Source organism: Ooceraea biroi, chromosome 9 (assembly GCF_003672135.1).
Source record: "Ooceraea biroi isolate clonal line C1 chromosome 9, Obir_v5.4, whole genome shotgun sequence".
Classification (NCBI taxonomy): Eukaryota; Metazoa; Arthropoda; class Insecta; order Hymenoptera; family Formicidae; genus Ooceraea; species Ooceraea biroi.
Genome location: NC_039514.1, coordinates 13,108,804 through 13,123,206, shown reverse-complemented (window position 1 = coordinate 13,123,206; position 14,403 = coordinate 13,108,804). Strand labels below are relative to the sequence as shown.

The following is a 14,403-nucleotide window of genomic DNA, read 5'->3' as shown; positions in this document are numbered from 1 at the left end:
TGCTGCATTGTTACACAGTTCGTTGCCTGGCTTAATCCTGTCGCCATCATTTTTAAAACGCTAATCAGGAAATGTGAGAGTGAAAAATACCTTCAGCATTGTCCACAACAATGTAAACCATTTTTGAAGAACAGAAAAATTGCATTTTGAAAAACGCGAAATTATTTATTACGACTAACATATTGAAAGTATTTATATATTTCTTTAAATATTTTTCTGACCAATCCAATTTTTTGTGGTCCACTTTAACGAGTGAATTTTTTAGGCCTTCCTATTTTGATGTCCGCCAGAAATAAATAATCCGATCGGTTGCTAAACAGCACAGACCTAGCTAGTCGGCAACAGTGTTGTAACGGTAGTGTCGCAAATCTCGATAGAGGTCCTTCTTGATAGAGTAGAGGAAAGATGTGTGTTCATGTCAATCGCCGTGGACGAGGTTCGCCTTGAGCGACCGCTCGGATTTTCTCACGCGTGGTGTTCGCTTATTAGCGATGCGCGGCAAGCGGTAGCATTAATGCAGAATAACGCGAGGATCGTGCAAAGACGATGCGTTTTTCCTCGCCCATCATAACGATCGGCATTGTCCTTAATTCTTATCCGACGTTTTAGTGACGAGAAGAATTTTGAACCGAGAGTCTTACAAGTTACTTATTTGTTAGATTCCTAAGAGGACTGGAGCGGTATGGAGAGTTGCTCCGAAAGAATCAGTGAGGTTGATATCGTAAAAATCGCTACATTTGCAACTGCAGCAATGTTCAATGATGGCTCAATTCGTTTATTGGATATAATGACCGGACTAGGTATTGAAGTTGGACCGCGCGCTTATGAAATGTGCCAGACGCGTGACGAGAAACGCTTGTTGGAGGCAGAAAAAATCGTTAGCATCAACAAAAAAGAAAAAGCGCACGACGTGAACAAACGGAATTACAATTTTACATTTCTCGATTTTATAGCTGATGTTTATTTCTGTTATTTCATTAAAAGTAGAAATCGTTGAGACGCGCTTTGTGGCGTAGACGAGTCGACAGGAAGAGCAAGAAACACACGCTCGTGTTTCTCGCATCATCTACCTTCACGCAAGGCTCCAGCCTGCAAGTTACGTGATAGTCCTACTTATCAAAGTTCTAAGAAAGCCGCTTCAAATGTATCGGCTGCTGCCGGATTAATTGCGCCGCCAGCTTCGTCAACTTTATGCCATACTTAATACGTAGTCTGTATGTGCATTCTGCATATGCGTCCATCTGCGTTCCGTCGCACGCGTATTTTCGCGATACTAAAAGCGACAATAACATTTGCAGCTCTCGTGGAAAGCAAAAATTAAAATTAAACGCGTTCTTTAAAAACTCTTATATCGATCATTACCTCTCAGATCTCTCTTAGGCCACTCATTTTGACATCATCGGATTTGAGTATATAGGATAAGTCGATGCAATTGCACATTAAAAATAACAAAACAGCTGTCGTTAGTATCTAGCCTGAGAAGTCATCTTTAAGATAATTATTTCTAGCAATTAATTTACTATTCGGTGTAACTAACAAGTTTTCTTTCTCATTTCAGGCTAGTCGTACACTTGCGAGTGGCGAGTACCTGCTGCCGTGTCCAAAGTGTAGGTTTCCTTGCTACGTTGATAACGAGAAGAACATAGGAACCTGCTCGAGACAAGGTTGCTCCATCGAATTCTGCATCTCCTGCTCGTCGAAGCCGCATACAGGCCCGTGCAAGACACCTTTACTGGCCACTCCGACGAAGCGCAACAGTAAACGTCTGATCGTCGGATCGAGGCAAAGCAAGCGAAATCTGCGGCGATTGTAAACCGATTTTCTTTCCGGGAATTTACATCTCGCGATTGTCTATGGGAGAAAGGAACTAGTCTAGTTGCGGAGTCGCGTCGACTTCAGTGAGGAAGAAAATGTATATTGCGTAGCGAAGTATATTTTATATATGTATAAATACGCCGAGAATCAAAAGTTTGATGAAAATCATGCGAAGAGAATCAAACGTGAATGTATATTAAGTTAACTTAATGCGTGTCTTATTGGTGATTTGGCAATCGAGTGGAACCGACGGCGCGACGATGACTAATCGTGATCCGCTCTCCGTTGCGTTTCCGGAATGAATTCCGTTGCATCGTTCGAAACCATATGCTGCATCCCGCACGTCTGCAGTAAAAATAATTAAAAAAGTGCCTTCGCGCGTGCAGTATGTTATCTACAGTGTGCCATAAGCATACTCCAGTCGCCGTAAATTCTATTTGTGAACGATTCTTAAACGCTGTAAAATTGGCGAACGCCCTAATTTGCCTCAATCCATCGACACCACCGACGAGAGCCGAGGGCGAAAGTGTCGCTTAAATCTCCCGAACGACCGCGCCGGATGTGCAACCAAATCCTCCCCGAGCCCTCCCTCTCGTCGATCTCTGGTTGCGACCGAACACTCTGCTCTGAGCAATGCAACGAACGTTGAACGAGGAAGAGAAGCAGAAAGACAAAGAAAGAAAAAGAGGAAAAAGGGGCGAGAGAACAAGAGATTCGCGGTTAAAGGGGGTATTCGCTCGGTAAAGGGAGAGAATGCGAGAGATGCGAGAGATGAGGAGGGGGAGGAGGAGGAGGAGGAAGAAATGAGAAACTATAAAGGCAACGGTCGTAAAACCTCGTAAGGGACCGGCGAAACACTTTGCGCCGTCCGGATATTCCGCTTTTTACCGGGCGTGCTCGGTCACTTAATGAAGCCGAGCGGAGTCGGCCGCGGGGCTCGCGCGCGTTTCTTGCGGCCGGGGCCCGTCCGCAGAAACCGCTCGCTTTCTCTCTTCTTTCTCTTTCTCCCGCGAGAATCGCATCGTAAAGCACAATAACTGCCGAATAGAACGACCAGCAGGATAGATGCGATGCACAAACGGTTGTCGTCGATGCCAACGGGCAGAAGGGGACTCGTCGGTTCGACCACTCGATTCTTAGCTTGCTGATTTCCGATATCTCTCGCGAAACGCTAGAAACGTATGAGGTCACGTTTTCAAAGTATCTTCGAGCAAAAAAGGTATCTTGTATCTTCGACGAATCTATCCTGCAAGACACGAGCTATTTAATTGTTACGACCCTTGATGAAGCATTTAATCCACGCAAAGAGAAGGCGAGATGAGAATTAAATACGGCAACTCTGACTTCTTAACTACCTGGCAAGATTTGATGCGTAGTCGTAAAATTAATGTGCACAAAGAAATCTCTAGATAATTTAAAATTATATAAACTGCATTGAACGGAATTTTGAAATAGTTTTTTTATACAGATAATATTTTTTTTCATATCACATTGCATGTCACTTTATCATTTATCACTAATTATATATATTGAAATATAGAATTTTACACAGCATGATATTAGATAAGAGACTTACTTCAAGATCTGAAACATGCAGCGTTTTATTCTCAATTACTCCTTCTCTGATGCGTAGAACATATTGTTAATTACATCTCGTCAAAGTTTACATTCCTCTGTGTCCGACGTATCTTTATTTGCATGTGCATTTTGCTCGATTAGAATCGCTCAAGGAAAATTACCGAATTACATATAAAGATGTAGATAAGCATGCGAATGGTGAGGAATATATAGTGCCAGAATAGAAAATAAGTAAGAAAACGACGTCGGAAAAGATGGAGCGATAATATGGTAGTATTATTGGCAGAAGAGAATCATTATTGATTCGTACATTCTAATAGCTTCATTTTAAATTATCTGATAATTTGATGAGCGAAAAAAAAAAAATTTTATATAAGAGAACAAGGAATTTAATGTTAAGTGAAAAGAGATTTTTTGCTCCGTATTTTCTAACGTTACAAACTGATGTAATTCTATGTTTGTGCCATTAGATTCGCGCCATAATGATTGCCATATTTTAAAAGCTGACACAGTTGCGAGGGAAGAAGCAGATTCCATTTTTCGTTCCCGTATGAAACCTTCGATGGGGTGCCATATGTTCGTCTTCATGTTTTTTTTCTATTTGTTAATTTTTTTAATCAAAATATCCCTTATCTTTTGAGGAAGTGTTAGTTCGTCTCGTTTGTATTTTTATTTCTGTACTGGCGTATGCGAAAAAAGACTGCTTGTAAATAATAGCGTGATAGTAATATATTTTGTGTTTCCTATCAATCTGAGGATAAAAAAGCTCGTGATGGATATTTTATTTGCGAACTATATTCTTGTTAAAACTATGAAAAATACGTCTATAATTAATATGCTGCGTGTTCCTTGCGGACGAATTAACATAGCGTAATTCTTCGGTTAATATTCCCACAAGTTTTTAACGCATGGTTACGAGATTTACTACTCAGTCCTTTCTCATTGAAAGTTTTTGTATTATTATGCTCTCTTACGCTCTCTAAAAAGGATGTAGAAACTATTTGTCTTTGTTGACACAATGACAAAATTTATCCTGATGTAATTAATATAATCCTAATGAAAAGATTTTAACATCGTTTATATTATTAGTCATTAGGATCTTTTAAATTATTTATATTCAATATTTTATTACTTTATCGAAATCGCTATTTTAATAATATTTTAATTGAAAGACTGTACATTGTCGTTCCATATTATTTCTCAATGCAATTGCAATGCATGATGCGTCAAATTTATTGGTTCACAAATCGGCCTGCATCATTAAGAAGTACTATTTAATATTTTAATAAAAGTAAAATCCAGTTCTATTAATAAATTATTATAATTCATGCAAGCCAATACAATGTCAGACCAAGACCAAGTTTGTTTCTCCTTCATTTCGATGATGCAATTCGATAAGCAATATTTTATTTGGTATCTCTTTAAACATATATCCATAAACCTTAATACTCAGGAGATATTTTGACAGGAAATCTGTAGTTTTTAGTCTAAGCTATATTTAAAATCTTTAGCCATGAAGAAATGATACCAAATAAAGTGCGTTATTAATATGCAATAAGAGAAATCTCGATATTTTTATAAGAATGAACGTATTTTAATGCTTAGCACAAGGAATTTTATAGTACATTTATTGAAAAAATGCAAGAATGCTCAAAAACAACACATAAATCATACATTATAAGTCCTTAAGTATTATTATATCATATGTTTGAAAAATTTCGATTTCGCGTTAAAAACATGGTTAGAAAATAAATGTGGTCAAGAACTATGATAGTGCATCTGCATGTAAACTAATCGAATGTTGTAAGCCCTCTATCAGGGTCGGTTCCTGTAATTGTCAATTAAATATATTTTTTTCGCATATACTTTCGCATTATTTTCTTTGTCTGAAACGTTGATGAAAAACTCCTATTAAATAAATATTCAAAGATTCTGTTATAAAATTCTACTTAATTTCTTATTTATTCTGCTGTACAAGATTCTAGTTCATGTAATGTTATATTGCATGATCTCTCAGTATCTATATAATAAATTTACATAATCTTTAAATAACTTGAAAAAATATCTTATAAGATAAATTGTGCACATACGTTTTTAAATAAAAAATTTCCATAGTATCCTAAATATCACAGCAAAGAATATCGCCATAAACGTCGCTAGCGTGTATTTCGACGTCGGTTTTGTCTGTACTGGCATTCCAGAAACGATTCCCAATGGTAGAGGAGACTTCAGTGCTGGTGACACGCCTTCGCTAATCGGTTCTCCCTTCATGGAAAACTTCGTTGCTTCCGTGATCCTCACGTCAATCATCTTTCCCATGTACTTCTCCCTCATGGGGACCAGCACTTGTTCATAAAATTTATTGTGACCTACGTAATGTCGTTTATCGTGCGATATTTCCGTCACCAGCACTTTCTGCACCAGTCCCACTTTGTGACCATAAGGCTCGTACGACTGGAAGAACTCGGATAGTCGTTTCGTTCTCGCCTTCACCTGCTGCGCAGGCACCTTCGGCATCCTAGCGGCGGGTGTACCTGGTCGAGGAAAGAACTGATTGATAAACAGACTCGGAAACCTGTACTTCTGGCAGAGCGTCATCGTTTCCTCGAAGTCCGCCTCGGTCTCCGTGGGAAAACCGCAGATGATGTCCGTGGCTATGGTCAAACCCGGTACCCGCTCACTTAGGAAATTCACCACGTGCTCGAATTCGGCGCGCGTGTACTCGCGCTTCATATCGGCCAACACTTGATCGCTGCCCGACTGCACTGGGACGTGCAGGAAACCATAGACTCGTGGATGTCGTAGGATCTTAGCCATCTCGTCCAAGTGCTCCAGAATGTATGGTGGGTTGGTCATACCAACGCGCATCATGCAGCCCTCGGGGATCACGTTCACCAGTTGCCACAACAATTCCGGTAAGCTGGTACCGATGTCGCGACCGTAAGCACCGGTGTCCTCTGACGTCAACCATAACTCGCATATGCCCTCGTCAAACGCCTGCCTAGCTCGCTCCACTATCTCTGCTGGTGGATAACTGCCCAGTTCTCCGCGCGCGTGCTTCGTCTTGCAGTAGGTGCACTGATTCAAGCAGCCCGTGTTTATTGCTATGATTTCGATCAGCGGATTTCGCCGCACCTTTGGTAAGCTCAGAGAGGCACCGCCCACCTTCTTGCCAGCGTCCTTCTTTTGATGCAGAAACCTCACCGTGTTACCTTTCAAAGTTTCCTCCACGACTTCGACCACTCGGTCGATCTGTTGCACGCCGATTATGCTCAATCCCTGCAGGAAGGAGGACTTTGGAGCACCTTGTGGCACACATCTGTGAAAAATGAATAAGATGTATTAAAGGTACAAATTGACATTTTATGTAACTTTTCGTTGAAAACTTTAAAAAGTAGCATTGGACCATTATGTATGACATTACATTTCAATTTGGACCTTTGAAGTATCGTGATAATTTGTTTCTCAAAACAGAGAAATAAACTGCTGCCCAAACTTTTATGTATTAATTTCAAAAAAACACAAGTATTAAAATTAAAATTTGCAGGTCATAAGATTACAATCTAATACACTTATAATTAATACACTAATCAGTTATTCATCTTCTGTGCAGCAACAATTCATCTCTCGTTCCTTTGCTATCACCATGCACTACATACCCAGCGACCACGATGTGTTTGCCCATTTTTTTGCCATGATTAATCTCATTCTTGAACTGATCCTCCGCAGGACTCTTCACGGTACACGAATTTAGGAGCCACAGGCCCGCCTTGAGCTTGTCATCCGTCAAATTGTAACCATATGCCGCCAACTGACCAGCCATATACTCGGTGTCCGAACTGTTATGCGTACATCCCCATGTCTTTACATAGATCGTCTGCGTGCCGGGTATCACGCTCGATAAGTCACGCGGTTGTGGCACGTCTTCCTGCAGCTGCTGCTGTCGTTTCGGTCGTATCGTAACGCGCTTCCTCGAGCTGTATCTCTCCTTGGGCGTTATGTCTTGCGACGCGATCAGATCCTCGATATCTTCGATAATGTCCGCACACGGCACGACCATGTTCGCCGAAAATAACACGAAAATAATGCGATTATTCACTGCGATCTTGAAATGTGTCACGAAACACTTGAAGGTTAGATTAAGTGCACGTGCGACGACGATTTGTAAATTGGAAGATCCAGTTTAAACTGACATGATATATAATGGACGAAATAATATTCTTCTAACGTTCTGTTATTATTTATCGCTTATCGCTGTTTTAATTATGTATAACTATATTGGCTGCAATGTAATAATTACAAAACATAAAACGAGGAAATATTTTAAACGTGCGCCACCTAGGTATCTATTTTCGCAAACTTTAACAATGCATTGACTCGAAATATTTATCCACTATCGATAAAGATTTATCAACCGAACAAATTTCTGGACGTTGACTACATAGTTCAGGATGTACGTTGTGCACATGAAGTAGTTTTCTCCTTTGAATCTTGTACAGTGGTGGTACAGTAATGAGTAGTATCGTAATCATGGTCTTACATACAGGTCTGGAAACTACCTCTAATTTCAGTGGTGGGAGTATGGCCGCTTTTTGAAGACACATTTAGTTTCTAGCATAACCACTACTCGTCGCTGTCATCGATGTCCGCAGATAAATATAACCTGAAAAACCGGAGATAAGAACCCACGTGTGTTCATGACTCTTATTGAAAAACGGTTATTGACTACAAAAGTTATCGAAACGTTTATTGAAATGACGAAATGGTGTGCGGTACCGAATTGCAAGACCGGCAGTAGAACCGAGCAGAAACGTTCTTTATTTCGAGTGCCGAAAGACATTGTTACTTGGAAAAAGTGAGAAAAAGCTATTACCCGCAAAAATAAAATAAAAAGATAAAGGACAGATTTAAACATAAAATCCTGATGGAAAAAATATAATAAAATTTTGCTAAAATGTATTTGAAAATCTCTATCAATTGATCCCGGTTCATTATCATTTCATCATAAATTTTCAAACTTTTGGAATATTAGATATAAAATTTATAATAAAATACGAAAATTATAATAAAATATAAAAATTTATGATGAAATGTTAATGAATCGAGGTCAATTGACAGAGTTTCAAATACATTTCAACAAATTTTATTACATTTTTTTCCATCACGGAAGGATTCGTTTTTATTCACACTTAATTTTGAGAATAAAAACTTAATTTTATTTCATATACATATTTCACTAATTCATTTATAGTCTTAAATTATTTAAAGCGTTATTAATTTATCATATTGTTTTGTGAAGACTACGAGTGGAATAAAGACGGACAGATATTCCCCCGGCCTCTGACGTCCCTCGTCATCCTGCGAACATCGATCGCAACGCCTCTAGTGGCTACTAAAGAAATAAAAAATGACACACAAAATGATCCATCTCCACCTCTGAAGTTTTCAGACCTGTATATAAGACCATGATCGTAATATACCACGTGCTACACACGTTGGTTTTGCATTATTGCCGCTAAATACGTTATATGCAAGTAAACAGTATTATAGTGTTTTAATTATGGATTATAAAGTGATGATTCTGTTTGAGATTAGTCAGTGAACGTACTGACTTGAGCATAGAATCATCATCCGATTCTAAGTATTATGTATCGTAATACGTGACACGAGGAAAGCGATGAAAAAGGCAAGCCGATAAATGATGTAAACAATAGTAATGTTACAAAATTTATACTGAATGTACATTAATGTTGATAGTATTTGATAAAATTGAGACATTGCGGATAAAAAGATTTTCCATCTGACAAAATGCAGTATTTGGTTACTGACAAAAGTGATAACTTTGAAATGACTAGATGATGATGATGATGATGATGACGGAAGTACCTTTATTGAAAAGTATAAATGCTATCGCGTTTTAGTCATTTTTTATGATCTTTTGACTGATATTTTAAGATTGAAGACTAGGATGTCTTTGAAGCTATTAATGCGTCCTTTAATTGGAGGACGATGCTTAAGATTTCGGATGTACTGTCGTCTCTATCAGCACGACAGTAGTATAATCAATGACCCGGTACCTGGAATTTCATTATATCAAATAAAACAAACATTGAAGCAGAGACAAATTGCCACTGTTGAAGGACATGCATGCATAACTATAGAGTGTCCTATATGTGAGTCAGAAAAATCCAAAAAGTCAAAGGTTTTTATTAATAAAACAACAGGTAAGAAACGACATTATGAGATATACAATAAAATGCCAAACGATTCTTTTTACAAAAATTGTTTGTTTCAGGATACTTTATATGTGAGAAATGTTGTTCGAAAGGTGAGTGGAACATATTGGAAAAGTTCTTGTTAACAAGATCAATCAAATCGGATAATACAGCGAAAGAGCTGGAGACTCTAAAAAGTGCCATGAGAGTTCAAGAAGATCATGTTTCGGAGTGGGATAGTATATTAAAATCCAATCAACAAGTTGCAACTGTGTCTCCAGATGTATACAAGGAGATTCTTCACACATTCTCTCTGCCAGTAAGATATTTAGATCAATATGACTTGTGTGTATAATCGTATTTATTTACATGTAACATCATACGTTAATCAACTGTTGCAGAAAGTTTCACAACAGGACATCCACCAGTTGAATGGCGTATACGCAGGCGCACCAGCGTTACTGCATTTTCCATTAATTGCTTTCAGCAATACCGTCGTAGGTTACAAGACCCTCTCTAGTAAACCAGAATTTGAACAAACTGTGCCTACTTATAACGCTGCTGGAGTCGTCACGTACAAGCAAAAAAACAGCAGAAGCGATGGAACCGCGATCGTTGTGCCAACGATACATGATTTACTGGCGTTAGTGGCACAACGGGCAGCAAACTTGATCGTTTGTTTGCCGTACAATCTACAGAATTTGCCACAACAGGTACTGCCGAGCTTGGAGAACTACAAGAAGTTGATCCTGTGGTTCGGAAACGACGAACCGAGCTGGTACACGGCCAGGCAGTTCGCTAAGAAGCTAAACGAGAAGAGATGCTACTTCGTGAGACCGATCGATACGCAACCCAGACCGAAGCTGGCCGCTGACAAGGGCTACGACCTGAAGAGCATTCTGACTAATGCGCAGCCGATATGGCATAAGAGCATCACTACTTTCGACGATCTTAGGCAGGACGTGTTGTGCGATCTGCAAAACATAGACAAGGTTCAAGGTGTAAAATGGAAGCGGTATCCTGCTCTGAATCGAATGTTGAAGGGCCACAGAAGGGGAGAGTTCACAATCCTGACTGGTCCAACTGGTAAGACAGCGCTAGATTAAATTATTTGCATTATAAAGAATGATGCTATTTGCAAAAGTATACAATACTTTTGAAAAGTTTTCTAATCAACAATTTTTTTCAAATTACTTTTATGATTTTATAATTTTCTGCATGTCGATATATACTTTTAGGCTGTGGCAAAACTACATTCATGAGCGAGTATTCGTTGGATTTAGCGATGCAGGGGGTCAATACGCTATGGGGCAGCTTTGAGATCAGAAACGCTCGATTGGCTAAAACCATGCTTCAACAAATGGCAGAAGTGTCTCTGGAGGAGAATCTGGACAAATTTAACACGTACGCGGACGCTTTCAACAAGTTACCGATTTACTTTATGACTTTTCACGGTCAACAGAACATCAAAGTTGTTATGGATGTATGACCACACATGTTAGATTATGTATGAACGAAACAAGTTCATGTATTACGTGCAAAAGTAATCGTTCCTCCTTATTTGCTTATCTCAGGCAGTTCAGCATGCAACGTACGTACACGACATAGCGCATGTGATAATTGACAACATGCAATTCATGATGGGCATATCAGACGAGTCGAGGCAGTTTGACAGGTGAGACAAACGTTTTGCTCTTATGGACGAGTTGAAATTCCAATTTATACAGCGTTATATCACAGATTTTGGAAACAGGACAAGATTATAGCAGAGTTTAGGAATTTTGCCACCAAGTACAACTGCCACGTTACTCTGGTGATACATCCGAGGAAGGAGCGAGAAGAGGAACTGACGACTCTATCTATTTTTGGCAGTGCCAAAGCGAGTCAAGAAGCGGACAATGTCTTGATTATACAAGACAAGAGGCTCACTAGTATAAGAGGAAAAAAATATTTACAGGTAAATGTCTATGCAAATGTTAGACGATATATTCTCTAATATCGAGAATAATTTAAATTATTACAGTATTAAAACTAACGTCATTTCACTGTACACTTAGATTGCCAAGAATAGATATAGCGGTGATTTGGGCATAATGATTCTGGAATTTGACAAAGTCAAACTTAGTTACGCACAAAAGAAGAAGGCATCGAAGGAAGCAAAGGAGACTCATGATCCCATGGTAGAGAGTTGAGTGATGGAATGCCAAAGGAACAAACAGAAATAACTTTGTCAATCGATGTACAATACGAGTTTAGTGTGAATGGTACAAATTTCTGCTATTTTTGCATAAAACATAATTGAAAATTGAAATTGATACAATATTTGTACATTACAAGAATAGGATAAGAAAAGTAACGTAAGGAGTATTGTGGATGTTGATCTAATCCTCCCTGTTTTACCGATTGCGTACACCCACGCGTGGTGAGTAGCAAGTAATGTTAGAAAAGATCGTATCGTCTCTCGGCAATTTTCGTTGTTGCATTTACATCATTTTAGATAGATAACATGAAATGGTATTACGCGAGCCCGTTTCAGACGATGCGTATTACGATGGTGCTTCGAGGATATTTTTTCATTTACTTTTTTATCAATCTTACGCGGTTAGTTACATGTGACGTAAACACAAAAGAACCGACCGTGTTAATCGCGATTCTGGTCAGAAACAAGGCGCACACATTGCCGTACTTCCTCAGCCTACTGGAGCGACAAGATTATCCCAAGAAACGGATATCTCTCTGGTGAGTGAAATAGGAAACATAACCTTCACAGCTTCATGCCGGCAACGATACGCCAGGAAACGTTCGAAGAGACTTCGATTCATTATCGTAATAATTAAAAAAGTCTAAATATGTAATAATAGTTACACACTAGAACAAGTTTTGCCTCAATTCTGAGGCAAGAGTAGCAAAAATTACGTACACGTATGTACATCCATTCTTCCTCGCGAGTAATAAATCAATAATAAGTTACTCGAAGTTGCAAAAGTTACAGATAGCAAGTGGGATTGATCCATAAGCACAAACGAGCGACATGGATTCGGTCAAAAATTTGTCGAACGATTCTTATTTGTCGCGATACCTTCTCTCGGGTCGCTTCTCGCACCTGTGCGGGGCTCAAAATTTGTTTATATATTTGAAATTGCCCGCCGAGTGGATAGCTAACTGCGTCCGTAAATACATCGTTTTGAAATGTACTGTCCTATATTTTTTATTAGACGGAAGAGCAACTATGAACTCCGAACTCCGAAGTTAATTTACGAACATATCACCATCGCACAGGTGTGCATTTGTACTTGCGATTGTACTTGACGTCACGTTCAAGAGCAGGAACTTTATTACTCTGACAAGTAACACTACCCAAGTGCCACTCGCCGATTTTCTTGAAACTTTGCACACACGTAGTACATCGGAAAACATTAGACACGTGTCTTTTTATTTGTGCTAACAACGCATTTTAAGGTTAGAAAACGCATTCGAAAATTTAACGCTACAGCACAATGGTAACTAACGCTACTTCTGAGCGTTATTCTCTCACAGCTTTTACGACATTACTCTATTATGATTGCATTGGCTGCGTTCGACAGAAGAAGCTGCTTTGCAACCGTTGTAAAAATCGTGAATCTGATTGGCGTATGCGCTTAATTGTGATTGAATCTAAAAGCATACGCAAATCATATTCACGAATTTTACAACGGTTGCAAAGCAGCTTTCTCTGCCGAATACAGCCATTGTCTGAATGTTTGGCATTAATTTTACGAGATTCGGAATGGCGGATTCAAAATCGCGGACCGAAATCGCAGAATTTTCAAAACTTTTATTCAAAGTCAGTTTCGAAGAAGTGTTTTAGACCCGCGATTACGATTGTGGTAACAGTTATATCAATCTAGAGGTGGAGGATGAAAAATGGCAAATTCAAAATGGCGGACCCAAATTCCAATTGTTTTAAATTAGTTTCAAAGACCATTTTTGTAGTGGTTTTCGAGATCACTGTTTACAATGTTAATAGTAGTTTGACAATATTTCAAATGACGGAAACAAACAAATCAAGTTCACGAAATTTTAAGCAATTTAATCTGCTGAAGACAGGTTTATGAAATTTGAAATTTTGTCAAACTACTATTAACATTGTAAACAGTCACCTCGAAAACCACCACAAAAATGGCTAAAACACTTCTTCGAAACTGACTTTGAATAAATTTTTGAAAATTCGGCGATTTCGGTCCGCGATTTTGAATCTGCCATTCCGAATCTCGTAAAATTAATACCAAACATTCAGACAATGAAATCATAATAGAGTAATGTCGTAAAAGCTGTAAGAGAATAACGCTCAGGAGTAGCGTTAGTTACCATTGTGCTGTAGCGTTAAATTTTCGAATGCGTTTTCTAACCTTAAAATAAGTTGTTAGCACAAATAAAAAGACACGTGTCTAATGTTTTTCGATGTACTACGTGTGTGCAAAGTTTCAAGAAAATCGGCGAGTGGCACTTGGGTAGTGTTACTTGTGAGTAGGATCATTTTGCTACTAATTTGCGTCGCTTTGTCAACTGTACATTCTGTTTAAACAAATATGTATATATACAATAAAATACGATCTATTCGATTAAAATGGAACCATGTAAGCGCATATATGATCTTAAGTTTGAACTACGTGTCACGTGATCTGACAAATCTCACAATCAATAGACACTTGAGTCTCGCGGCAAGAGCCTGGACGCGCGAAGCGATGCAGGGGCGACAAGTTATATACATAATATGTAAAACGGAAGGTAATATTTTTATGAAAAATAAAAATTG

General features: G+C 38.8%; 4 protein-coding genes across 13 annotated transcripts in view; 3 read left to right on the top strand and 1 right to left on the bottom strand.

The window, feature by feature from the left end:
- Nucleotides 1–5,255, top strand: part of LOC105277356 (F-box only protein 5) — a 40,409-nt gene extending 35,154 nt beyond the window's left edge. The window contains exon 2 of the mRNA XM_011335643.3: nt 1,559–5,255. Within this exon, the coding sequence (XP_011333945.1) occupies nt 1,559–1,813 (255 nt within the window). The 3' untranslated portion in view covers nt 1,814–5,255. The remainder of the gene's footprint in view (nt 1–1,558) is intronic.
- Nucleotides 5,256–5,326: 71 nt separating this feature from the next.
- Nucleotides 5,327–8,008, bottom strand: LOC105277357 (threonylcarbamoyladenosine tRNA methylthiotransferase). Its single transcript, XM_011335645.3, has 2 exons — nt 7,053–8,008; nt 5,327–6,712 (listed from the first exon to the last, which is right to left on the bottom strand). The coding sequence occupies exons 1-2, from the start codon at nt 7,451–7,453 to the stop codon at nt 5,488–5,490; spliced, it is 1,626 nt and encodes a 541-aa protein (XP_011333947.1). The 5' UTR covers nt 7,454–8,008; the 3' UTR covers nt 5,327–5,487.
- A 206-nt stretch (nt 8,009–8,214) lies between these two features.
- Nucleotides 8,215–11,969, top strand: LOC105277367 (twinkle protein, mitochondrial). Of its 6 annotated transcripts, none has more exons than XM_026972383.1 (8): nt 8,215–8,248; nt 8,693–9,617; nt 9,689–9,927; nt 10,010–10,694; nt 10,847–11,091; nt 11,183–11,283; nt 11,349–11,565; nt 11,666–11,969. In XM_026972383.1, exons 2-8 carry the CDS (start codon nt 9,362–9,364, stop codon nt 11,798–11,800), a joined length of 1,878 nt encoding a protein of 625 aa, XP_026828184.1. In that variant the 5' UTR covers nt 8,215–8,248; nt 8,693–9,361; the 3' UTR covers nt 11,801–11,969. The 6 variants fall into 6 exon arrangements, with proteins under 6 accessions (XP_026828184.1, XP_011333974.1, XP_011333973.1 ...); XM_011335667.3 differs by lacking the exon at nt 8,215–8,248 and having other exon boundaries at nt 8,627–9,079; nt 9,349–9,617; XM_011335668.3 differs by lacking the exon at nt 8,215–8,248 and having other exon boundaries at nt 8,626–9,617; nt 10,892–11,091.
- The window catches only part of LOC105277365 (glycosyltransferase 25 family member), a 25,226-nt gene continuing 22,772 nt past the window's right edge, over nt 11,950–14,403 (top strand). The window contains exons 1-2 of one of the 5 annotated variants that reach the window (XM_011335664.3): nt 11,950–12,030; nt 12,106–12,347. In XM_011335664.3, the coding sequence (XP_011333966.1) occupies nt 12,115–12,347 (233 nt within the window). In that variant the 5' untranslated portion in view covers nt 11,950–12,030; nt 12,106–12,114. Of the gene's footprint in view, nt 12,348–14,067; nt 14,376–14,403 lie in introns of those variants that run through there. The other 4 variants (XM_026972386.1, XM_026972388.1, XM_026972384.1 and 1 more) reach the window with 4 other exon arrangements.

Coding starts and splice junctions, on each gene's coding strand:
- LOC105277367 (XM_026972383.1), top strand. CDS start 9,362: ATGTCTTTGAAGCTATTAATGCGTCCTTTAATTGGAGGACGATGCTTA. Junction 9,618..9,688: donor TTTTATTAATAAAACAACAG/GTAAGAAACGAC, acceptor TGTTTGTTTCAG/GATACTTTATATGTGAGAAA. Junction 11,092..11,182: donor ACATCAAAGTTGTTATGGAT/GTATGACCACAC, acceptor TGCTTATCTCAG/GCAGTTCAGCATGCAACGTA.
- LOC105277357 (XM_011335645.3), bottom strand. CDS start 7,453: ATGGTCGTGCCGTGTGCGGACATTATCGAAGATATCGAGGATCTGATC. Junction 6,713..7,052: donor AAACACATCGTGGTCGCTGG/GTATGTAGTGCA, acceptor CATTTTTCACAG/ATGTGTGCCACAAGGTGCTC.